The 23,400-nt window shown below is 65.6% G+C and overlaps 1 protein-coding gene across 1 annotated transcript; it reads left to right on the top strand.

The window, feature by feature from the left end:
- The first annotated feature begins 1,934 nt into the window (after positions 1 to 1,934).
- Positions 1,935 to 8,961, top strand: SLC25A10 (solute carrier family 25 member 10). The gene is made up of 11 exons (XM_054593249.1): positions 1,935 to 2,152; positions 4,517 to 4,636; positions 5,083 to 5,197; positions 5,314 to 5,362; positions 5,544 to 5,585; positions 6,271 to 6,314; positions 6,482 to 6,552; positions 6,813 to 6,905; positions 7,176 to 7,253; positions 7,859 to 7,915; positions 8,013 to 8,961. Exons 1-11 carry the CDS (start codon positions 2,060 to 2,062, stop codon positions 8,112 to 8,114), a joined length of 864 nt encoding a protein of 287 aa, XP_054449224.1. The 5' UTR covers positions 1,935 to 2,059; the 3' UTR covers positions 8,115 to 8,961.
- Positions 8,962 to 23,400: the final 14,439 nt, after the last annotated feature.

Genomic DNA, 23,400 nt, shown 5'->3' with positions numbered 1-23,400 from the left:
ATGGTCACCCTGGACAGAGGTTCTACCCTGGGGAAGGGGTCTGGCTCTGTCCCCTCTGAGATTGGAGGCTGTCCCTACAGAGAACGCCTGGGTCCCCATGGTTCTTTCAGGAAGTGGCCCTGAGGACTTGGACTTCACTTGGGCTAGGAGCCCACCTGCACATCCCGTTGTTTGCTGGGCAATGGGATGAGTGTGGGAATCTGTTACATGAGGTCTTTCCAGAAGGTATCTAGCCACACAATATGAAAAATAGACATTTAGTGAAGATACAAGACACACAGAACATAGCACACAGGACAATGACGCCTCAGGCCCCTTCAAAGCAGGCACCTGGGGCCTCACCCAGCTCCCCCAGTCGCCATCAGCTGTCCCGTCGTATGTTCCTGAATCTCATCGAGGGTCTGAAGTCTCTTCCGTTTCAAAGGTGAGTTTAGTTTCGGGAAAAGCCAGAAGTCCCAGGGCACCACATCTAGGCTGTTGGGGGACTGAGTCACCTGGGTGCTTGGTGCTTCGCAAAAAAATTCTGCACGAGATGTGACGCGTGAGTGGACGTGTGATGAAGCTGCCGATCACCAGTTGCCCACATCGGCGGCCTTCTGAACCATTGGAAGAGCTTCTGCTGAGGCGTGTTCAAGCTTTAATGCAAAACTGGATGCAGATTCCTTGCTCCGCTCGCTCAGTTTGAACGTGACAGCCACACAGCACCCATGCTCACTCAACGGCGCCTACCACCCCCGCTGCCCAGGGCAGCGAAGGCGTCACTGTGCACGCATGCGCACTCCAGGCCCCTCTCCCGGCTGCCAGGTTACATCGCTGTGCTGCAAACCGTTCTCGCTTTATTAGCAATGGTTCTGCTTGTTCTGGACAGACCTCGGACACACAGGTGGGGGCGTTCCCCGGGACCAGGTCCTGCTTACTGATGACCCCTCCGGAGCCTGAGCCCAGGACGCGGATGCCCAAAACTCTGCCTGCCAGGCCTCCTCCCGCCTGGGGCTGCAGGTCAGAGGGAGGCCAGAGGCTGGACTTGGCTGGGAGCGCTCTGGCTGCAGGTGGTGTTTAGGGAACAGGGACTCCTGGTCTCTCCGAATTGCCTTTTGTCCCTTGGCTGATCCCAAAGTTTTTGTTTTGTTTTAAGATTTTATTTATTTACTTTTAGAGAGAGGAGAAAGGAGGGAGAAAGAGGAGAGGTACATTGATTGGTTGCCATTTGCACGTGCCTCCAACCAAGGACCTGGCCCACAACCCAGGCCTGTGCCCTGACTGGGAATCGAACCACCGACCCTTTGGCTCACAGGCATGCGCTCAATCCACTGAGCCACACCAGCCAGGGCCCAAGAAGAGTTTTTACTACTTAAAAAAAAGTTTTTTTTAAAAATTTATTGATGTAGTAGTTTATTGGTTGAGTCTTGTATGTGCTCTGCAGGCAAATCGAACCTGCAACCTCAGCATAGCCGGAGGGCGCTCTAACCAGCTGAAGAGCCTCTGCTAGTTCTTGCACCTGCTCTCGCCGGGGCGGACAGGCTTGGCTTGGCTTTGCCGGCGTGGCGCGGCGCGGTGGGCCCTGGGTGCAGGGTCGGGGCCACGGCTGGCGGCGCTACTGCGGAGGCCGGCTTCCGGGAGGTGGGGTGGGGGTCGCCGGCAGAGCCAGGGGAGTGGCCTTGCCCTTCGGACACGTGCCCTAGGCGTGGAATGGCCCTGGGGTGCCGGTTGCGGAGGGACGCCAGGTTCCTGGGAGCATTGGTAGAGGCCCGCGCAGCAGGTCCCCCGAGGCTGTTTGCCCGGGGAAGGGGTACAGCGGGTTCCAACCGGCACCGCTCCAGATCTGCCCGGCCGCGGCCTCTTTAAGGCGCTGGGGGCGCGGTCTCCTGGACAACGCCCCGACGTCGACCCCGCCCCGGATCTAGACACGCCTCTGAGCGAGCGGGCGCATTGGTTGCGCCGGGCGCGGGTGACGGACGGTGCTTTGAACCCGGCGCCGGGGTGGCGGCGCGGGCTGGGGTCCGGGGCGGGATCGGAGTACGGGCCAGATAGGACCTAGGCAACCGTTAATCCTCCTGGCATGGCGGCCGAGGCGCGCGTATCGCGCTGGTACTTTGGGGGCCTGGCCTCGTGCGGGGCCGCCTGCTGCACCCACCCGCTGGACCTGCTCAAGGTGAGGGCGGCGCGGGCCGGGGGGCGGGCGGCTGCGAGGGGCCTGGGCTCCGCGCCCACCCTGGCTGCACGCCCGTGGGCACTGGCCAGCCTGACCCTGCCCAGCCCGGAGCGCATCGGCTCCCTGCTCGACCCGCAGACGCCGCGTGGAGAGGGTTGGAGGGAGGTCCCCATGGCCCTGCGGACCCCGGTGGAGCAGCCCCGGTATCGCGCGTCCCAGACTGCTTCCGGCTCTTGGCGGGTCGCGTCCCCGGCCGTAGCCCTGTGCTTTACTACCTATGTGACCTTGGGCAGTCACTTGGCCACGCCGAGCCAATTTCTCCCACACCTCTGGGGACAGTCGTCCTGCCTCATGAGAGTGGAGGGGTGCTGTGTGGGTGTAGCGCACGCAGGCCTGGACCCAGCCGCCCCCCGCCAGGTGGAGTCTTGGCACCAGAAGGAGGGAGAGGGACTGAAAGCTGTGGCCTGGGCAGGCGGAGTGACGCAGGTGCCCTGCCCCGGGCTGCTGCCTCCGGACTGGGTGGGCGCCGGGAAGCCACCGGCCGCGTCCACGCAGGCCCTGCCCTATGGGGGTGAGCGGCACAGAGCCAGAAGCATTGGCCCTCTTTTTGTTTGTTTAGTGCTTATGGGGCAGCAGGAGATAGAATTTCTTGCCCTCCAGGACCAGCCCAGCGAGTTGCTCTCTGCCCTGTTTCTCCACAAGGAACAAAGGAGAAAGGGCCAGAGGCAGAAGCCGCAGTCTGCCCAGGGAACTGCCCTGTGTCATGGGGGCCTGTGGGCAGGGGCAGGCACCTGGCCACCCCTGTCCTTCCCGCCACCCTGCGCCCTGAGTTCCCTGTGCCCCCGGCCCTCTCGGAGGAGCGGGCCCTGTGGCCTGAGCCACCCAGGAACCCTCACCCGCTGCCTGTGGGCACGTTTCTGTGAGCAGCCTCTCTCCTGAAGGGAGGGCCTCGCTTCTCTGATTAGTAACATGCCACCGGGAAAGGCAGGGCGAGCAGAATGGGGCGCCAAAGCTGGCAGCCCCCCATTAGCCGGTCCGGGAGCAGCCCCCAGGACCTGGGGACGCTCTGATCGCCGGGGGCAGGACAGAGAGCGGGAAGGTAGGGTGGTCTGGAGAGAGAGGAGCCCCTCCTCCCACCTGTTTTGTTTGCCTTCCGATGCCCACGCAGGTCCCCGCGCCCCCCCCCCCCACCCACAGGGCCCTGGGGGGTCAGGCTCCGCGGGAGCCGGCACAGCCTCCAGGGGCCCTTGGAGCCTCCTGGCTCCTGGGCTGGCCTGGTCCCACGCCCATTGTCTAAGGCCTGCTTGGGCGTCACTGCCCCTTGCTCTGCTTCCCAGATGCTGTTTTGCCGCCAGGATGGGCCAGGGGAGGCGGGCGGCCACAGGAATGTGGCCGCCCTCTGGCCAGGGAGCCTGCGGCCCTGTGCCAGGGTGTGAAGGCCGGCCTTGGAGGGAGGCCCAGGCCGGGGTTTTTACCTCTCAGCAGGGTCACGGGAAAAATTATTTTAAAGGTCCTTGATCTTTCTCGGTCTCATGTCCTGACTTGATCCGCAGCCTCTTCTTGCCGGGGCGGGAGCTGCTGCCCACGTGGCCGCCGTGCCCACGGGCCCAGTGCCTGCTGTCCTGCCCGGCTTTGCGTGGCACAGGAGGACGCTGCTCATGTCACCGCGCTGAGCACAAGGTCCCTCTCTGTCCCCACCTTTGCTGCCCCGCTGCCCGGAGCCCTCAGGCAGAGGCTGAGAGGGGAGGTAACCCGCTGAGCTCCTTGATCCTCAGTACACTGACCGAAACTGGGGCGCAGGATGGTGACCTGCTCAAGAGGGCCTGGCGGGGCGTGACCTCCTGAGGTGGCCTTTCCCCTTTGCCCCCCGCGGAGACCCTACCTGCCTCTTCCAGCCCCCTGTGTCTCTTCAGGCTGCCTCTGAGTCCCCAGAATTTTGTCCCCTGAGAAGACTGAACAGTGGGGCTCTGCAGCCGCCCTCCTGGTGTCCTGCCTCAGCTTCCTCAGGTGTAAAGTGAGGCTCATGACCCCTGCCCATGGCAGGTGCCCAGAGCCCCCGGCAGCTGCAGAGTGTTGCTCACAGGCCTGGTGGCTGCACCAGCCGCCTGGTATTGTGGCTTGCACGGCAGTCGCATGGAACAGAAGCTGGTGCCCGGTGCGGCGCAGCGTCCCACCTCCACCCCGCAACGCGGCGCCCTTAGGAGGCCGCTCGGCCTCCCTGTGCCTCCGTTTCCGTCTCTAAGTGGGGGTGCAGTCGCACTCATCCTACAGGTCGCTGCGGGGGGAGGGAAGGCCCCGGTGTGGTGTGGGAAGGGCTCAGCGGAGCTGCAGGCCCCTCTGAGCAGGCGTGCCCCGCCCCCGCAGGTGCACCTGCAGACGCAGCAGGAGGTGAAGCTGCGCATGACGGGCATGGCGCTGCAGGTGGTGCGCTCCGACGGCGTCCTCGCGCTCTACAACGGCCTGAGCGCCTCCCTGTGCAGACAGGTGCCTGGGCCCCCGCCTCCCCGGGCAGGTCCCGGTCCCAGAGCCTCGCTCCGCACAGCTCAGCAGGCGGGAGGGATGGCCGGCAGCCCCCAGCCTCCTCGCCGCCGCGGGCACCCGCGGGCATCGCTCACCTTGCTCCTCTTCAAGCCGCTTGGGAGGAAGGAGCCTCTGGGGACCGGTGTTCCTTCCGCAGGGTCCACCCTGTCTCACAGCCAGCTGGAGACCTCCGCTTACAACCGGGGAACCTGGGGCCTGGGAAGGGAAAGAGGCTTGCACATTGGCTCAGCTGCTTGTTGGCCACATGGCCTTGGGCGGGCTCCCCGTGTCCCCGGGGTCCACACGGGACGACCACGCACCTGGCCGGCTGGGGCGGCTCCCAGGGGTGCGGGTCGTGCCCAGCTCCGGCCCGCCCCCCTGCCCTCTGAGCTGGGCCCCTCCCCCCGCAGATGACCTACTCCCTGACCCGGTTCGCCATCTACGAGACCGTGCGGGACCGGGTGGCCAAGGGCAGTGAGGGGCCCTTGCCTTTCTACAAGAAGGTGTTGCTGGGCTCCATCAGTGGTGAGCGGCCGGCTGAGCAGGTGGCCATGTGGGGGAGGGGGAGGCAGGCGAGGGCCGCGAGGGCAGCAGGGCCACGGCCAGTGGTCACACGTCGGCTCTGGGGTCTGTTGCCCCAGGTTGCATCGGCGGCTTCGTGGGGACTCCCGCAGACATGGTCAACGTCAGGTCAGTGCGGCCCCCGGGGGTGAGGGGCCTTGCTGTCTCCGACAGGACCAGGGCCCAGCCCGGAACGCGGCGCCGGGCCTTGGCGTTCTGGGCCCTGGGTGCGGACGCCACTGAGCCGGCGGTGGGGACGCTGGGGGGGCCCAGGGTCCCCGCCGCCCCTGAGCCTATGTGGTGGTTTCAGGATGCAGAATGACATGAAGCTGCCCCAGAGTCAGCGCCGGAAGTGAGTAGTGGGGCCGAGTTCGCCCTCGGGGCGCGGCTGGTGGGCATGGTCCCGGGCGGGGAGCAGTCACAAGGGGCCCAGGACCTCAGAGTCTTCCCTGGGAAGGAATCTGGGACCAGGGATGGGGACTGGCCACTGGCCTCTCCCTCTGTGTGTTCCTTGCACACAGTCCCATGGAGGATGGTTTAGAAGTTTGAGTTTGGACCTTTCAAAGGGTTTGGAAGCTGGGATTTTTTTTTTTATGATAAAAACACCATCTTTCATGAAGTCTAAGACGCTGTCTGTCAGCTCTGAGGGCCGGTGTGTGGATGGATGGCGCAGTGAACCCCTGTGATGAGCGTCGGGCCAGGGCGCCGTGCGGCGCCCCAGGGCCCGCTGGCCGGAGCGGGGGCCGCGGGGAGCGCGGTCTGAGGACTCGGCGAGGCGGGGGCCGGACAGGGTGTCCAGCCCACCCGTCCTTGGGAGCAGCCGCCTGGGCTGGTGCCCAGATGCACTTCTGGGGGCCTCGCGGGGGGTCTTCAGGTGCTGAGGCCCCTGAGGGTGGGAGGGCCAAGCTGTCGGACGGGCCCCCGTCACTCGGCCCTGGCAGCACCACATTGAGGGTCCTGTGGCTCCTCCGGGGGAGAACCGTCGCGGAGCCGGTGGTCAGGGGAGCCTCACGCCCACCCATGCTGTGTCCCCGCAGCTATGCCCACGCCCTGGATGGCCTGTACCGCGTGGCCCGGGAAGGTGAGGAGCCAGCCCTGTGTGTGGCTGGAGGCTGCGGCAGCTTCCAGCGAGGACCCGGAGCATCCCGAGGGGGCGGAACGGGGCAGGGGGCACTGTCCAGGACCTGGGGGGGCCCGGTGGGTTTGGGCGGGCACCCACCCTCCCCCCCTCCCCCCTCCCTCCGACAGAGGGTCTGAGGAAGCTGTTCTCGGGTGCGACCATGGCGTCCAGTCGAGGGATGCTGGTTACCGTGGGCCAGGTAGGGCTTCTGCCTGGGGTGGGGCTCTCAGCGGCACCCCTGGGGGTCCCTGCCCCTGCCCCACGCCTAGAGGTCACAGGGAGGGCCGTGGGCGGCCCCTCCCTGTCCGGGCCTTGCGTGCCCACCCAGCCACAGCGTCCACCGTGCAGGCAACTGCGGTGTAGGTGTGCGGTCAGCCTGGGCGGGTCCTTGTGGGCGCCTATCTGCGTCCCCCAGCGCTGGCCGTCCTCTGGGCCCTGACCGCCCCTGCCACCCCACAGCTGTCCTGCTATGACCAGGCCAAGCAGCTGGTCCTCAGCACAGGGCGCCTGTCTGACGGCATCGTCACACACTTCGTCGCCAGCTTCATCGCGGTGAGTGCTGGCCGTGGCGCGGGACGGGGCCCCTGTCCGGCCTGGGGCCTGAGGGCCAGGGCTCAGGAGGCAAGAGGCACCAGCCGAGGTGGTGGTCTGCGCTCTCAGACTGCAGGCCCCGGGCCGGGAGGGCTCCCGGGTCACCCACTGCCCAGGCTGGGGCGGCGCTCGGGATGCCTCCCGGGGGCTCGGGGCAGGCCTCTGGGGGTCGAGGGTGCCCAGGCTCCCTGCACGCAGGCCCATGGCTGACGCCGCCCCGCCCCCGCACAGGGGGGATGCGCCACGGTCCTGTGCCAGCCCCTGGACGTGCTGAAGACCCGCCTGATGAACTCCAAGGGCGAGTACCGGGTGAGCGGGGGCGGGGACCCTGCCCCGCTGCTGCCATGCTCTATGGCCATGAGCCGGTGTCCTCACCCTGGAGGTGGACGGCACGTTCCTTCTGCCCTTCTGACCGCATCCCTCCCAGCTGCCTCGAGACCTGGGCCCCACGTGTGTCCTCGAGTCAGACCCTTCCCCATAGAGCAGGGGCATCGCTGCCACTGGGGTGACCCGGCCTGCCTTCTGGAAGCCGCAGGCCCAGCGCCCGGCCTGGCACTGCCGGGCCCCCAGGTGGCTTCCGTGTCTTCAGGGGCCTGAGGCCCCGCCCCTGACCTCCGCACCCAGCCGGTGCCCACGGGGCAGCCCGCTGGGCCTAGCCCCGGGTCCTGGTTTGCCGCGTAAGCGGTCAGCTGGGGCGGCCATGACCTTTATGCTCACTCGTCCCTCTCTGTTGAGCTTTGAACGTTCCCGGTCACGCTGTGTGCTGGTCCTGAGGTCACATGCGCAAGTCAGCCGTGGCGGGGGGAGGGGAGGTCGGGGGGGGGCACCGGCCTGTGCTGGGGGTTGTGAATGGTCCTGCCTTTTGAATGAGAGGCAGCTTTTCTTTTTATTGCTCTGTCTGTCGCTTCCTGCAGGGCGTTCTCCACTGCACCATGGAGACGGCCAAGCTCGGGCCACTGGCCTTCTACAAGGTTGGGGCAGGGGCGGGGCCCGGGCCGGGGTGGGGCGGGGGTGGGGCCCGCCTCCCCCCCAGCATCTCACGCCTCACTCCCGCTCCCCTGGGCCCAGGGCCTCCTGCCGGCTGGCATCCGCCTCATGCCGCACACCGTGCTCACCTTCGTGTTCCTGGAACAGCTTCGCAAGCACTTTGGCATCCGAGTGCCCTCCTGACGGGGCGGTGGGAGTGGGCGGGCCACGCCGGCCCCCAGCGCCAGGCCCCCCGCGTCCCCAGCCGAGCCCCGCCCCCCGGCCCGGGTCCGACCGCCACCACCCTCCCGGCGGCCTGGTCAGCGCTCCTTTCAGGGATGGTGCCCCCGGCCCCTGCAGCCCTGGAGCCTCACCGGCCCTGCCCGCCGGAGGGGCGGCGTCCGGCCCAGGTTCCTCTCTCCCCGGGAGGCCGTCAGCACGGGACGTGGGAGGGCCGGGCTGTCCAGGTTTTCCAGGGCCCCCGGCCCGAGGTTGCTCTCACGGGTCAGACGCCCGAGGTCCTCAGCACCACCTTCCAGCAGCTCCGTCCGGGACCGGTGTGCGTGTGCGCGGGCACGTTGACCGTGGGAGGAGAGGGCCGGGGCTCTCCGAGGCTGTGGGGGTCGCTGGGCCCCAGCTGCTGGGCCAGGGAACAAAGAAGGCAGGTGGGGGGGTGTCTCGCCTGCCCCCAGTCGCTTTAACGATTAGTTTTGCCAAAAACTTCTCGGCACCCAGAGGCCACGGCTGTCTTCAGGGACAGCGCAGTGACTCTCCTGGGCAACGCGGGCTGTGATGTGGCCGCAGGGCCCCCCTGTGTGGGCAGCTGGCCACGCCTCAAGGCCCCAGCAGCTGGTCAGCCAAAGCAGCCTGTCCCCCCCGCAGTGAAACGGGGCCTGCACCTGTGTGCTTCCCCAGGCCCCGGGAACTGTGTCCTCTCCCCAGTGAGGGACCCCTCTGCAGGGACAGTAATAAAGGACAGTGAACTGCCCCTTGTCTGGTCCCTGCATCTCGGCCGCTCTGTGCTGTCCAGGGGCAGCAAGGCCCCACGCGCCCCCAGCAGGCTCTAAGTGTTGGGGGGCGGGGGCGGTCCCCGGAGGGAAATGCACAGCCCTGGCCGGCAGGCCGAGGAACTGGTGGGTGCGGGGAGCAGGAGCCCAAACCACGGTGGCGGGGGGGTGTGAGTCGAGGGGTCTGGTCAGTGCCAAGTTCTCAGGTCCCGGTCAACATGGACCCCGCAGGGCCGCCTCTCCTCAGCAAGCACCGCCTGGCCAGGCTGGCCGCCTCCCTGGGAGCCCCTCTCCTGGCTGCAGGAGACTCCCCTTGAGTCAGATCCCTGGGCTGCCAGCCTCAGACGGGCTATGAGGGCTGGTCGGGGCGCTGCCCCGAGGTCTGCTGCCGCCCCAGCCAGGAGATGTCCATGGGCCGCCGGCCCAGACACCCCTGCCCTGGGGCGTGTGAAGGAGGGGGCTTGAGGTGGAGGTGGTGGCCGCAGAGCTCTGTGGCCACTGAAGTCCATGCTCTCTCTGTAAAGCTGTTCTGAGAAGCAGCCAGCGTGCGCCCGTACGCCCAGCCCAGCTTCCGCACACCCTGCGGACCCACCCTCCCCGTCCGCTGGATTATTTGGGAGCAGAGCCCAGACACTGTGTCATCTGTGGAGAAGCACTTCAGCGTCTGTGAAACGAGCCTTCAAGAAACATGGGCCACAGCCCTGGCCCAGCGGCTCGGCCGGTTGCCGGGCCCCCTGATGCGCGAAGGCCGCGGCTTCGGCCGGGTCAGGGCACAAGCAGGATGGAGCCAGCGGGTGCGTCATCAGCGGAAGGAACAACCAGTCCATGTTTGTCTCTCCCTTCCTCTCTCAGAATCCACTTAGATTTTTTTATATTCAGGCTACGCTAGTAACTGATGATACCTAAGAATGTAGGGGTCCCTCGACTGCCGCTGCTGGTTCCCCAGACCCTGCTGCACTTCCGGAGTTGGCTTTGTTGGAGTCCCGCCCCTTTGTGTCCTGTGTCCCCTCCCTGCCCTTTCTGAGCAGGATCGTCTGCCTCCTTTGTCCTGTTGTCTCCCTTCAGATTTCATCCCTTGCTCTGTCCCTGAGTTTACAGAAGCCGGCGGACAGGCCTGGATTTGGGTCTCACGTGTGTGTGACGATTCCTCGTGTGGGGTGTGGACAAGGGCGGTGTCCTGGGTCTCGGGGTCTGGCCAGTGGGAGGCAGCCATGGCTGGAAATGTGGGGGGCGAAGCCAGACGCCCAGGCCCCGGGCAGGTGTGGGGCTCCGGTGGCGGTGGGGGCCTGGCACGCCAGGGAAGGGCTCCCCGCATGCTGCCGGGGCTCGGGGCCAGCACTCAGGCTGGAGGCCGCGTGGGCAGTTCCCCCAGGCCCCTGGAGCCCGCAGCCCAGGCAGTGCCAGTGGAGGGGGAGGGGACGGACCCGGGTCACAGGGAAGGCAGCGGCTGCTCTGCGACGGCCGGCGCATGAATAAGGCTGCAAATTCCTATGGAGTGTCAGAGAAAGAGCACATGATTTCACATATTTGCAGAATCTAAAGAACAAACTAAATGAACAAAACAGAAACAAAGTCGGATACAGCGCCCGGAGCGATGGTCGCCAGGTGGGAGGGGTTTGGGAGGCTGGACTCGACGCAGCTGAAGGGACTGAGGACCGTTTGGTTGGCACCGACCAGTCGCCGCCCTGCCGTTCGGCCCGGGGAATATACTCGGTAGCGTTTTAGCGGCTGCAGCGCCAGGCAGGTGCCGGGCACGTCGGGGTCACGTCATTGTTAACCACTGGGCTGAGCACCTGGGGCTCGTACGAAGTAATTTGAATGGCAACTGAAACTGGGGGTGGAGAAGGCGGCAGGTTCCAGAAACTGGCTGTGTCGCCCCACCTCAGGGCCGTTGTGCTCGGAGCACCAGCGCGGCCCACCTGCGCACAGGGGCGCCCCGGCCGCCCCCCGGCCGCCCCCCGCCCAGGCCCCGTTGTGTGGTCCGGCCTGGACCGGGTCCCTGGGAGGGCGTGCCCGCCTGGTTAGGCGGTTTGGCAGGGACCGGCCTGGCCGGGGACCAGTGCAGGGCAGAGGGCAGAGGGCAAGGGCAAGGGCGGGGTGGGGGTGGGACTCAAGGTTTCCGCCCGGGGAGGCGGCAGGCAGGGCTCCCCGCGGCTTCCTGGGACAGCCCGTCCCTGCGCGCGGTGGGCGGGGCCCCGCCGCCAGCCGGGTCTCCCCGCCCCCACCTGCCGCCCGCTGCGCGGCCGCTGCCGGGAGCGAGGAAGGCAGGGCGCGCTTCCGAGTCGCCCCCGGACTTTCTTTTTGTTTTAAGCACATTTACTAAAGCTGGAGACAGTGAAGCGAGGAAGGGCACGGGGCGGAAGAGGCAGCAGGGGAGGGACCAGGGGGGGCCGCCTTAACTCACTGCGAAGGCAGAAAATGGGGCTTCTTAAAATTGTTTTAAAAATCTTAATCTTTTTCTAATTTGTTAAGGATTTTATGAAATAAAATCTTTTTCTAATTTTTTAATTTTTAAAGAGGGGAAGGGAGGAAGAAAGAGAGAAACATCAGCGTGTTATTGCCTCTCGTGCGCCCCCTACTGGGGACTTGGCCCACAACCCACGCCTGTGCCCTGACTGGGAATCGAACCAGCGACCCTTTGGTTTGTAGGTCAGTGCTCAATCCACTGAGTCCCACCAGCCAGGGCTAAATAAAATCTTACAAAAAACAAACAATGGTTTACAAAAAGCTGCACAATAACTATTGGCTGTCAAGAAACTTCAACAAGGGCACCAAGAAGATTCCGCAGGAAAGGCAGTCTATTCAGCAAGCCGTGCTGACAACTGAACAGTCCCACGCAAAAGAGTGCCTTTGGGCCTTTACCGCACGCACACAAAAGCCAACTCGAAACGGATCAGAGCTCTAATTACAAGAGGTGGAGAAACGGAGGGACGAACGGAACGCGAGGAGAACACGCAGAGGCCACGTGCTCGGAGCTCCGGAGGCCAGGAGGCCGCCCTGCGACCCCAGGCCGGCCCACCCTTCTGGTCCCTTCCTCACAGCCACACTCGCGGTTGGACACGGTCAAGGTCTCGATGCTGTCTTTGTGGGTGTCATTTTGCTTTGTCCTGTTGGTGATGGCCTGTGTTGCTGGGTTCTGAGGCTGCCCCCTCCCGGAAGGAAGTCCTCAGGGCCACCAAATGTCCCCTGCCCGGTCTCCCAGGCCAGTCAGCCCGCTTGGGTGTCCGTGGACAGAAAGCCCAAGGGGCTGTCACAGCTGTGCCGAGCCCCCCCAAGCGCGGCTTCTTCTGCGAACGGCTTATCTGTGCCTACAGCCAGCCCTGCTCGTGTTCTTGTGCCCTGGTGAACAGTCCCCAAGGAAGACGGCTCCAAGGACAAAATCGCCTTAACGCTCCGTAATCCGATCCTGGCCTTGCTTGCGGCCGCCTCCCCCACATCCTCTCCTTAATCTCGAACGCAGAGAAGGAGCTGCTAACAGCCAGCCCTGGAGGTCTTGCTCTGAAGCCCGTGTCATCGGTTACCACTCACACAAACCCAGCAATTCTCTGCAAGGGCGGGTGTTACGCCCACTGTTTCCACGCTCACTGGCCCCCCACCCCCGCCACCAAAGGCAGGGTGAGGCTTCAAGCCCCGAGTTTCAGCAACAACCAGGACCGGCCACAGGGGCGGTTCGCTGGTCTTTTCTGTCCTGAGGCAGGAGCCTCTCGGGCAGGTCTGCCCTTCCCTGGAGAACAATTTCTGTCCCAGAGGAAGGGCTCCTCCGAGGGCCTTCTCCTGGGTGCTCTGTGTTCCCGCACTTGTTGTCTGCTCCAGTTGCTTCTGCCTCTGCCCTCAGTGTGACCCCTCAGCCCTCCCGCCGGGCTGTGGCCACCGGGGTCGGCCCTGTGGCTTCTAGCCTGTTTCCTGGCTCTGGGAGGACCCCGCCAGCCGCCTTCCAGCCGGGCGGTGGCCCCGCAGCATCCGCTCCCCGCCGCGGCTCAGCGCCCGCCCTGCGAGGGCGAGGCTGGTTGGAGGACGCGTCTTTCGCTCTCCCCGAGTGCCCCTGCGCGGGTCAGTTTTCCCCAGACTGGGAGCTTGTTCCATCCCACACAGGCTGGGGCTTTGTTTCTGTTTCTCTCTCCTCCTCTCACCCCCTCCTGAGTGTGCCCGCTGCGTGTGTCCCTCCTCCTTTCCCTCTTCCTCTTTTTGGCCGAGCCCACGCACCCAGTCACTCTGTCCAAGCAGCTCAGGGCCCCGGCTCCTCTGCGGTCCGGGGACCCGCCGCCCCTCCCCCCAGCCCAGGGCGCAGCGGGGCCCAGGGCAGGGAGCGGCCGACCCAGCGTCCCAGGGGGCCTGCCCTCTGGCCCGGCTATGCTCGGCCCACAGCGTGGCGTCACTGGCTCCCGGGAGTGGCTGGACCGAGGGGGTGGCGCTGCCCCTGTGACCCGTCCCAGGATGGTCCCCGGGGCGGGGAGACCTGGGGGCCCGGAGGGGAGCCGGGCCGCGTCCTTCAGACTCAGTGGAAGACCCACAGCTCACAGCCAGACCGCAGCCGCCCGGGAAGAACCGTGGCCACGGCCGCATGGAAGACGAGGAGGAGGGCAGACCTGACAGCCGTGGGGTGGGCGCCGCAGTCCCGCCCCATGGCCCGGGCTTGTAGCCACAGCCGGCCCCTCTCATTTCTGCCTCTGCTTCCAAGGTGGGAGCAGCGGGGCAAAGTCGCACCTGCTCCCAAGCCGCTGCCACAGGCTGCCCGCTCCTGGCTGGCGGCGCCAGCTTCCCCGGCCCCCTTCTCGCTCCTGCGGTGCCTGCTTTGAGTCTCTGCCAAAACGCAAGGACAGCGGCCCCTCCCTGCTGCAGCGGCTCCGTCCGTTCCGGGTGGCCCCAGGTCCACACCCATAGGCGCCCGGTCCCGGGGGTCTCCCAGGTGGAGGCTTGCTTGCCTGTACGTGGGAGGGAGAGACCCTGCTCTTGACCTCTCAAGGGAGGCGGCAGGAGCTCAGCTCCAGAGCGAACACTGAAGGCTGGTCAAGCCCTGGCGGGCGTGGCTCGGTGGACTGAGCACCGGCCTGTAAGGCAAAGGGCCGCTGGTTCGAGTCCCAGTCAGGGCACAGGCCTGGGTTGCGGGCCAGGACCCCTGTAGGGGGCGCGTGAGAGGCAACCACACATGGATGTTTCTCTCCCTCTCCACCCTCCCTTCCCCTCTCTGTAAAAATAAATACATAAAATCTTTTAAAAAAAGAAAGGCTGGTCAAATTCATGACCAGAGACTCAGAAGGCTGAAGTAAACGGTGAGTAAGCTGAAGGAAGCCACCTGCTGACGCTGTGGGGCCCCGGGACCAGGCGGGCCCAGAGCAGGGCTTCCCAGTCCGGAAAACGACGGCTGGGGGCGTGTGAGGGACAACCGACCGAAGGTGCCCTCCCTCCCCTTCTCTCTCCCTTCCGCCTTCTCTAAAAAGAAATAAATAAAAAGCTTCAAAAATTTTAAATAAAAGTTGTGCCCTGCAACATATTCTATTAACAAACACATACAAACAACAGACCAGAGAAAACATTGGCAAAGTATAGGACAAAAAGTTCCTAACATGTTCATCGCTCCTACAAATGACTATGGTGAGCACCCAGTACCATCTACAGAAGAAGGAGTCTAGAATTGGGCACCTGGACCTATCTAATTTTATGAACCAACGTCACCCCCCTAAATTCAATTAAAAATAATAAAACTCACCCTCTTAACCGTTTTAAACAACAAAAAGAAAAGAGAAAAGGAAAGAACAACCTAAGAGAGAAATGGGCCGGCTGCTCACCTTTCGCGGGCCCGAGGCCCTGCACTCGTCAGGAGCTGTTGGATTACACGGCGCGGTCACCGGCTTCATCGGGCCGTGGGAGAGGGACCGGGTCGGCTCACGTAACGGAGCAGCTCGGGCGTCCGCTTCAGCCGCGGCTCGGCCAGGTGCCTCGCCCCGTCCTCTTTTCGGTCTCAGTCTGGCTGACCTCCACGTGGCTTCACTCCCAGGCGGCCTCTCCTCAAACGTGACCACGTTCCACCAGCTTGGATTCCCCACAGGGACGGACCTGGGCGACATCGCCCCGAACCCCACCTGAGCGCCTGAGCCGTTTGCCCACCTGCGTCAAACTCAGCTGCCCAGGAAAACCAGCCGGCCGGCCGAGCCGGGGTTTCCAGCCCTGCTCAGCTGAGTGGGGAGGGGGCCCCCAAAGGAAAGCCAAGCTGCAGTTGGCAGAAAAGTCGGGGAGGCTGGAGAGTCGTGCCCCCCGCTGTCCCGTTCAGGAACTAAACCCGCCCTGGGTCCTCTCCTGCTTGGAGGACTTGTCTTTGGCCCAAGGATGGGGAGTGTCTGTCATGCGCCCCAAAACACCATGCCTGCCCCGGGGGCCTCCAGACCTGGACTCTCTTTGCACAGACTCCCAGAAGGGGTGCCGGAGCCCCCCGGGGCTGGGACCAGGACGAGGAGCCTCCCGGACCGGCTGCAGGGATGGAGACGGCCCCTCTGGCTGGTGGCTCTCAGCCACCTGAGCACAGCGCCTGAGCCAGCAATGTCTCTTCCGGGGGCTCACCCGAGAGAAGGAGCCGTGTCCTCCCCGCAGGCTCACACCCGGGCCACAGCAGCCACACGCACAGTCGCCAGAAGCGGAACCCCACCCCCCGCCCCCGAGGCCCATCAGCAGATGCTGGACGAGCAAAGTGCGGGCCCTGCAGAGAGCAAGGTGCTCGCTACAAGCCTCACAGGGGAACGAGCCTACACCTGCTCCCGCAGACGTGCCACAGAGACGCGGTGCTCCATGAAGGACAAACGCTGTGACCCCACTTCCACGAGAAAGAGGAGAGAACATCGATGTGCAAGAGATGCATCGCTTGATGGCCTCTCATGCGCCCCCTGCTGGGGACCTGGCCTGCAACCCAGGCACGCGCCCTGCCTGGGAATCAAACCGGTGACCCCTTGGTTTGCAGGCCGGCGCTCAGTTCACTGAGCCATGCCGACCGGGGCAGGGGTTGTTTTTGAAGCGATAAAATGTTCTAAAAGTGGCTGGTGATAGTCATGTGACTCTGCAAATGTACTAACAAGCTTTAACGAACCTTAATGGGTAGATTATGTGATACTGAATTATGTCTCAATGAAGCTGTTTAAAAAAAAGAAAAAGAGCTCACTCCTTGCAGCTGAGCGAAGAAGGGTGGGACGGAGTGGAGGATGGCCCCAGGGGACAGCTGCGTCCACGGGCGGTTCAGCCACATGCCCTTGCTCTGGTGAGTCCTCAGCCCAGCGTGGGCCCGGGACAGGGCAGCGGGAGAATCCGTGGGGCTGGGGCAGAAGCAAGCCCCTGCCGCCCCATCTGGTCTGTGTTCTGTGTTCCTCTGGGACGTCGGCCCCTGCGGGGCGGGGCTGTGTTCTCTGTTCCTGCGGCCACAGGCCTGTCCCGCAACGCGCTCTGCCCTGGGCCTAGAGCGAGTGAGCCGCTGAGCCAAGAAATAGGAAAAGCCCTGGGCCGCGGGCCCCACGCAGCAGGTCAGCAGCCCTAGGGAAGCATGTCACTTGCCGAGTGGCCACTGGGTGGCAGCCAGGTGACGCTGCCGGCCGTGAGGGCCAGCCGCCTCTGGTGAGGAGGTGACCAGTGGGGGCCGCGACGGTGGGCCTGGCGGGGGCCTTCCGGGGCGGAGGAGTAAACAGAGGGAGGGCGGGGGGCGGCGTGTTCCGGGGTTGGCCGGGAACAATAAGGGTCTGCGGAACAGAAACTGGAAGACGCTGGGGCCCGGATCCGGCCCAGGCCGCTTGCTGGGAGGAGGGGCAGGCACGGGGAGGCCTCGGAGACAGGGCGGCCAGCCGGGCGGGACCCGACCGCAGGCATGGGGCTGCGTGCCTTCCTCCCTGCGGCTTCTCCGAACCGGAGGCGCCCGGCCAGGCGCCGACCTGCCCCTGCTTTTGGGAGCCGGGCGCAGACCCCGCAGGCGGCCTGGCGGGGGCGGGGCCCGGCAGGGCGCACAGGGGCCGCATGTGACCGTGCTTGACGGACGGGCGGGCCTGTGCGGCCTGCGTGCAGGCTGGGGACGAAGAAGGGCGGGTGCCCACCATGCGCCAGTCTGTCCAGCCGGGAGTGTCTGTCCTGCCGGACTCCCACTGGGAACAGTGGGGGTGCAGGGGAGGAGCCCCCGCAGGCTGTGGGGAAGCGGGTGAACAGAAGGCTCTGGCTGCCTTTGATGCCTGATCTGGGGGTGCTTGTGGGCGCAGGCGGGACATGGAGGCCTGGAGACAGAGGGGCCCGCCTGCAGAGGAAGTGAGTATCGCAGGCCTTGGGCGGCTGGACATGGGATGCAGTGCCCCCCGCCCCGCTCTGCACCCCCCACTTTGGCCGAACCCGCCTCTCCTGCCCTGCCTGCAACAGGAGGGCTTCCTCACCCTCCAAAAGCCAACTGGGTGCATCTTTCTCTTCCGGGTGACAGCGCCAGGCCCTATGGGGGTCACCCGGAAGCCCTGGACCCCTCTGGTCTGCCCTCTCTCTCCGGCCCCCCAGCACTGAGAGTCCCCAGCACGAGCGGGAATTGGAGGACCAGCCACCGCCACCCCATCGCCTCCCAGAGCCACCGCCGGGGACACACGGGCGGCAGGGAAGATCCCGTGATTGGCTCTCTGGGGCATCTGCCCCCCGGAGGCCCCGCCCCCCACGACGGCCTAGAGCCCCGTGGTCGCTGGCGCCCGGGCCCGCGGGTGCTGCAGGCCTCCCCTCCTGGGGGAGCACCGTCAGGCTCCGGCCGGCCCGGCCCTCTCCCACCCTGGTCCCGCTTATCCCTCCAGCCACCTTGAGTTGAGTTTCCGACGACGCACGGCCAGAAACAGCCCCACCGAGGTGACCCATTTCCAGACACCGGACTCCTTGGTGACAGCAGGGGCCTTAAGGTGCCCTGGGCCGTGGCCGGGCACGCGTGCAGTCCAGCCCGAGGGTCGCGTGTCCTGTCCCCCAAGGGGCCCTGCTGCTCCTCCCAGGGAAAGGGCATCGCTCTGCGCTCTGGGGTTCCACGTGGTGGGGCTCCCGGTCCATGACCGAGCGGGCGTTTGTGGCCGGTGAATGAAACAGGAGCCGATAGGCACCCCCTCCCCTGCATGGGAAGTCTAAGAAATTTGTCCCGGCTCGCACAGCTCAGCGGACTGAGCGCCGGCTTGCGAGCCAAAGGGTCGCCCGTTCGACCCCCAGTCAGAGCACAGGCCTGGGTTGCGGGCTGGGTCCCCAGGAGGGGGCGCACGAGGCAGCCACACACTGATGTTTCTCCTTTCTTTCTCCTCTGTCTAAAAAGAAATATAATCCTTTAAAAAAAAAGTCTGTAAAAAATTTTATTGTGGTAAAATATAATAAAAAATAAATAGCATATCATATAAATATGTAATAAATCTAAACACAGGCCACCCCACTTTATTGCACATCAAAGATACGGCATGTCCATCGAGGTCGAGGCCGACCCCCTCCCGCGAAGACGCGGCGACCTGCGAGAGCTCGGCGGCGGGGGCATCCCGGGCCCCAGAGCCCTTTCCCGGGGAGGCACCGCGCAGCTGGGATGACGCGCCGCGACGCGCCGGCACAGTGCTGACGTCACCGCGACGCACAGCGCAGCCGGACGCGCGGGGTCCGCGTCGCTGCGACAACCGCTGTGCCGGGTCTGGAACCGAGGTCCGCCTGTTGTGTACACGGTGACGTGCAGGCGCTGCCTCGCCCGCCTTTGCAGCGTGGAGGCTTTAAGCACAGCCGCCACCACAGTTCAATCCGGAACTTTCTCTTTTCCCCAGTCAGAACCGTGTCCCCATGGCACACCCATTCCCCGCCCCCTCCCGCTGCCCCCACCGCCTCCCTTTGCCTCCACGAATCTGACACCCCCAGGCCCCTCACGTAGGTGGGCTCATCTGGCATCTGTCCTTTGTCGCTGGCGATGGCACCGAGCACAGCGACCCCAAGGTCCAGCCACGTTGTAGCAGGTGCCAGAACATCAGGCTGCTCAGGCTCACGCCCTGCCACGCGGGTGGCCCCGCTGTGCTCACCCGTGATCTGTGCGGGCGTCTGGGCGCTTGCTCCTTCCTCTGGCTGCGGAGCACCCCGGGCGCCCACGTCCGTCTGAGTCCTGCTGTCCGTCCTTCTTGAGCAGCCTGTGTCTCGCCGGAGGGCAACAGCAGCCTCGGCCTTGCGAGCCCCCGCCCAGCGGCACGGGGGCTCACAGCCTCCTCTGCAGAGGTCCGAGCGGCCCCCAGTCCCGGACGCAGCGACCTGAGACCGAGCGGGGCTGAGGTCTCTGTGAGGGGTCACCCACTCTTGACCTTTTGGGACTGAAGGTCAAGCAGCTCCTCACAGCATATGTGCCGTGACCTCGCCCTGGCCTAGGAAGTCTCCTGCGTGAGCACCGGCTGCATGGACAGGCCACCCTCTAACCTCTGACGAGCGGGTGTGGCAGAGACGGACGTCTGTGTCTTCTGAGGTCAGGCCATGGAAGGGCGGCGGCTGCCCCCTTGCTGGGCCCTGAGGACGGAGCCTTTGTCGCCTGCGAGCAGCCGTGCATCTGGCCGCTGAGCTCGGAAGGGGGCCCCCGCCTCCCAGCCCCAAGGGCCGCGGCCCCGGCCGGCCGGCACCTTGACCCGGATTCCTGCTCTGCGGGCCCCTGAGGTGACGAGGCTTGCTGTTGAAAGCCGGCGGGTTTGGGATGATTTGTTCTGCAGCGGCGGGTAGCTAATGCCCTCGCTGCGATGCCAGGCTCGCCGAGCCTCCTGCCTGCCCACCGCTGCCCCTGGGCCGCCAGCCCACAGACACGCGAGGGCCCCAGCTCTGGCAGGACCTCCCCCCGCCAACCCCGGCCTGAGGGGGACACAGAGCTGCTCGTTGGCACCACCGTGGCCCCTCACTGTCCTCTGGGCCCTCCGGGGAAGCTCGTCAGCGGCAGGCTCTCCGGCCTCCCAAGAGAAGCCCACCAGCCCTGCCGGTCCCGCGCCTGTTACCTCCCTCCTCTGCACCTGGCGAGGCCACCTGGCGCCTCTGCCCTGTGCCCCGCGGCCCTCGTTGCCCTGAGCTTCAAGGAGCCACGATTTCAGGTGTCCTTGCAAGATGTGGAAGGAGCCCCAGATCCACCAGCTCCCCCATCCAGCCTGACTCCGCCAGGACTCAGCGGCCTTGGCGCCCCTCCCCTGCCCGCGGCCGCTCCCTGCAGACCAGTCCCTGTCCACCTGCAGAGACTCAAAACATCCCCATTCCAGCCACATGAGACTCAACCCTGTCACTGCCAGAAACCTGCAGGGGAGGCGGGCGGAGCAGCTGGCTCAGGCGAGCCGACCGCACAGCCCGGTGGGGGAGGCTGGCCGGGCGTCGGGGGATCGGAGCTCCAGGGTCTCAGGCCCTCCCACCAGGCGTCCCACCTGGGGGACGGATGCCCCCTGGACCCCCAGGCCCTGGCTCAGCACGGGCAATGGACCGAGGCAGGGCGAGCCCGCCACCCACGATAGAACCCGTGGCCTGACGGTGGGAGGGATCTGCCCTCCGGCCGCGGGACTCCAGATGCTGCCGTGGTGGCCGGACGTGCGTCCCGGGGCTGCTGTGGCAGGTGCCGCGGACGGGCAGCTGCACCGACGGCCGGTTCTCACCTGCAGTCCTGGCGACACCTGGTCTGAGACCCAGGTGCCGGCAGGGTGGTCCCCCCGGGGCCCCTCCCCCGGCCTGTGGACAGCTGTCCTCCCCCTGCGTCCTCACATCATCGTCCCTCCGCATGCGCCTGTCCCGAGGGCCTCTTTGTGCCAGGACAGCGGTCGGGTTAGACCAGGGCCCGACCTAATGACTCCTTCTACCTGAACCACCTGCGTACAGACCCCACCTCCAAACACAGACGCGCCCTGAGGTGCCGGGGCCAGGCCTTCCCCGTGCGGCCTGGGGACACAGTCAGCCCTGGGCGGGGACCTTCAGGCTCTCAGCGCAGCCCTGGCTGCTGCGGGCTGACCACCAGGGCGTTCTGCGAGGCCTCGGGCCACCGCCGCCCAGGGCTTACGGCCTGCGTTCCCCCGAGTCACCCCCGCCTTCTGGGGAGGGCGCCGAGGTCCTGGCCTCCGTCGCGCCAGCCGCTTCTCGCCCCGAGCCACCCTCAGGGTCATTAGGCTCTGCAAAGGCGCATTAGGTGGCATCCAGCCGGCTCGATTGAATCAGGCCGCTCAGAAGGAGGGTGGCGGCGGGGAAGGACCCTGGGGCCTCTGGCAGGGAACGGTGCCAGGCTCGGGTCAACGACAGAGTAGGGGCTGGGTGGCACGGGCAGGGGACCGGTGGGCGGGGGCACAGCGGAGGTAGCACGGCGGTAGGCCCCTCACCCAGGAGCTCAGGGCCTGGAGGGGACAAGCCACAGGCCTGTTGGGGCGGCAGGGCTGGGAGGCCGGGGGGTGTGGGCAGGGCTGCTGCAGAAGAGCCAGGCCAAGGGGAGCGGGGTGACGATGACACTGGGAAACGGGGTCCCCGGGGCTGGGGCACGGGGTCCCCGGGGCTGGGGCAAGGCCCCAGGAGGCACTGCGGCACGTTAAGCCTGGAACTGGGCTGAGCCGACCCACCCGGAACCACGGGCCACGTGAGTCCCTCTCACCCCCTCCCGCACCACGCAGCTGCCAGCCCCTGGCGCGCCCCTGTGTGCAGGGCCGAGCCCCCCAGGGGACGTGACAGTGTCCTCCGCTGGCTTTGGTCCTGCAGCCGCATACTCTGTCTGTTGAAGATCTCAGGCCTGCACATTTCTCAAGAGTCCGTTTTTCTGCCTGTAAATCATGCTGCCATAAACCTCACTTTTAGGACAGGCTACCAAATTAACACTTAGGCGTATTTGAAAATAATCCACGGTCCTGGGGAGGGTGTGCCCCGAGACCCTTACCCCCTGCTGGTGGCACTGGGACTCTGCACAGCCAGCCCGGAGAGCGGAGGGACACCCCGCCAAGAGGATAGCCGTCGGCGCCAGGAGAGACCGCGGCGTGTGCCGGGGAGACTGCCCTGGGGAGGCGCCCGGTCCTGGTGGAATCAGGAAAGGAAAGGCGGGGGGAGGCGCTGCAGCCCCTCAGCCAGGTCCCCGGTGGGGGCGCACGAGAGGCAACCTCCCATGGATGTTTCTTTCCCTCTGTTCCTCCCTCCCCCTCTCTCTAAAAGTAAATAAAATCTTTTATTTTAGAAAAAGACCCCCACACTGCAGCCGGCATGCAGCGCCTGGGGCCGCCCGCGCCCGCCCGCCTGCCCGTCCGCTGCCCTCTGGCTGCAACAGCGCCTGGCGCACGTCCGTGCCAGTCAGTGCCTTGACGTGCGCCGTCGCCATGGTTTTGACTCCCGGCAGCCCGGTCGGGGACGGGGTCTGGGTCTGGGGGCACTGCACCCCGCCATGGGGCCCACGGGTCCTGGGCGCACATCGCCACGGTGCACGGGTGGCCGTGGAAGCACGGTGCGCTGGGAGCACACTTCCTTTTGGGACACATGCTTGTCCTTCCCAATAGAAATGTTGCCCAAGCACACCTCTGAGCCAGGCGTTTTAAATTTCTCATTGCCGTGTTCGAAAAGAGAGGAGGAGCGAGCAAAATCAACTTTAGTAGTACCTTTATGAGCCCACGATGTGGACGAGAGTATTGCAACACGTGGCCGGCCTGCAAACAACTGATGAGCGATTTCGCGTGCTGGTTTTTGTGCCAAACCTTCCAAATCCGGTGCCTCCCGGAAAGCGTTTCCCAGGGAGGACCCGCCCGGCTGCGGGCTCCTAGCCGACCCCGGGGCCCCGGGAGCCGCGGCACCAGCCAGCTCCCTGGGCCTGCCCTCGCGGGGACAGCATGCCGGGGGGGGGGTGGCGGCCCTCGGGGGACCCCAGGGCAGCAGTCCTCTGAGGCCACGCAGGCAGGCGGCAGCCAGGTGCCCTTCGGACCCGCGCTCACGTCCGGGGAGCCCGCTGCTTCCTGAGCCGCCAGCGCCTTCTGCTCACTCCTGCCCTCTGACATTCCACCACGGTGCCGTTCGAAGGGTTCTTCGCTGGTCCGTCCGTTTGCTGTTTCTTTGCGCTGGACGCGAGGCCGCCCGGCAGTGCGGGGCTCCTGGCACGTGCGTTGGGAGGTCCTTCCTCGCGTTGCCTCGCTCTCTGACCCCTTTCGGAACCTCGGCCGCGAGCGTGCGGGCTCGTGCACACGGAGCCCACGCTGCGCCCACCTCCTTGCCTAGTTTCGCCTCCGGGACTTTGTGCTGCTGTTTGAGGGAGGTCGCCAGTGCACCCCTGCAGCTGTCACCGCGTTTGAACATCGCACACAACATATTTTAATTTCTGAGGGCTCTCCCCCGTTCTCTGCCTGCTTTCCAAAGCGCCCGTCTCAGTGGGAAGGGTCCCTCATCCTTCCCATCTTCCTAAAGCAGCCGCATGGCCAGGATGTTTCTGGAGCTTTCTTCTGTTCCCTGCGCCAGCTGGTTCCTCCAGCTGGTTCTCTGTCTCTCGAATGTGTCTGGGGTCCTCGCTTTTGTTGGCGAGGCACCGG

The sequence above is a fragment of the Pteronotus mesoamericanus genome, unplaced genomic scaffold (assembly GCF_021234165.1).
Source record: "Pteronotus mesoamericanus isolate MK-2021 breed Mesoamerican mustached bat unplaced genomic scaffold, CSHL_Meso_final scaffold_408, whole genome shotgun sequence".
NCBI lineage: Eukaryota > Metazoa > Chordata > Mammalia > Chiroptera > Mormoopidae > Pteronotus > Pteronotus mesoamericanus.
The sequence above is the reverse complement of the archived record's forward strand: the minus strand, read 5'-3'. Positions and strand labels throughout refer to the sequence as shown.

Coding starts and splice junctions, on each gene's coding strand:
- SLC25A10 (XM_054593249.1), top strand. CDS start 2,060: ATGGCGGCCGAGGCGCGCGTATCGCGCTGGTACTTTGGGGGCCTGGCC. Junction 5,198..5,313: donor GTTGCTGGGCTCCATCAGTG/GTGAGCGGCCGG, acceptor CTGTTGCCCCAG/GTTGCATCGGCGGCTTCGTG. Junction 5,363..5,543: donor GCAGACATGGTCAACGTCAG/GTCAGTGCGGCC, acceptor TGGTGGTTTCAG/GATGCAGAATGACATGAAGC.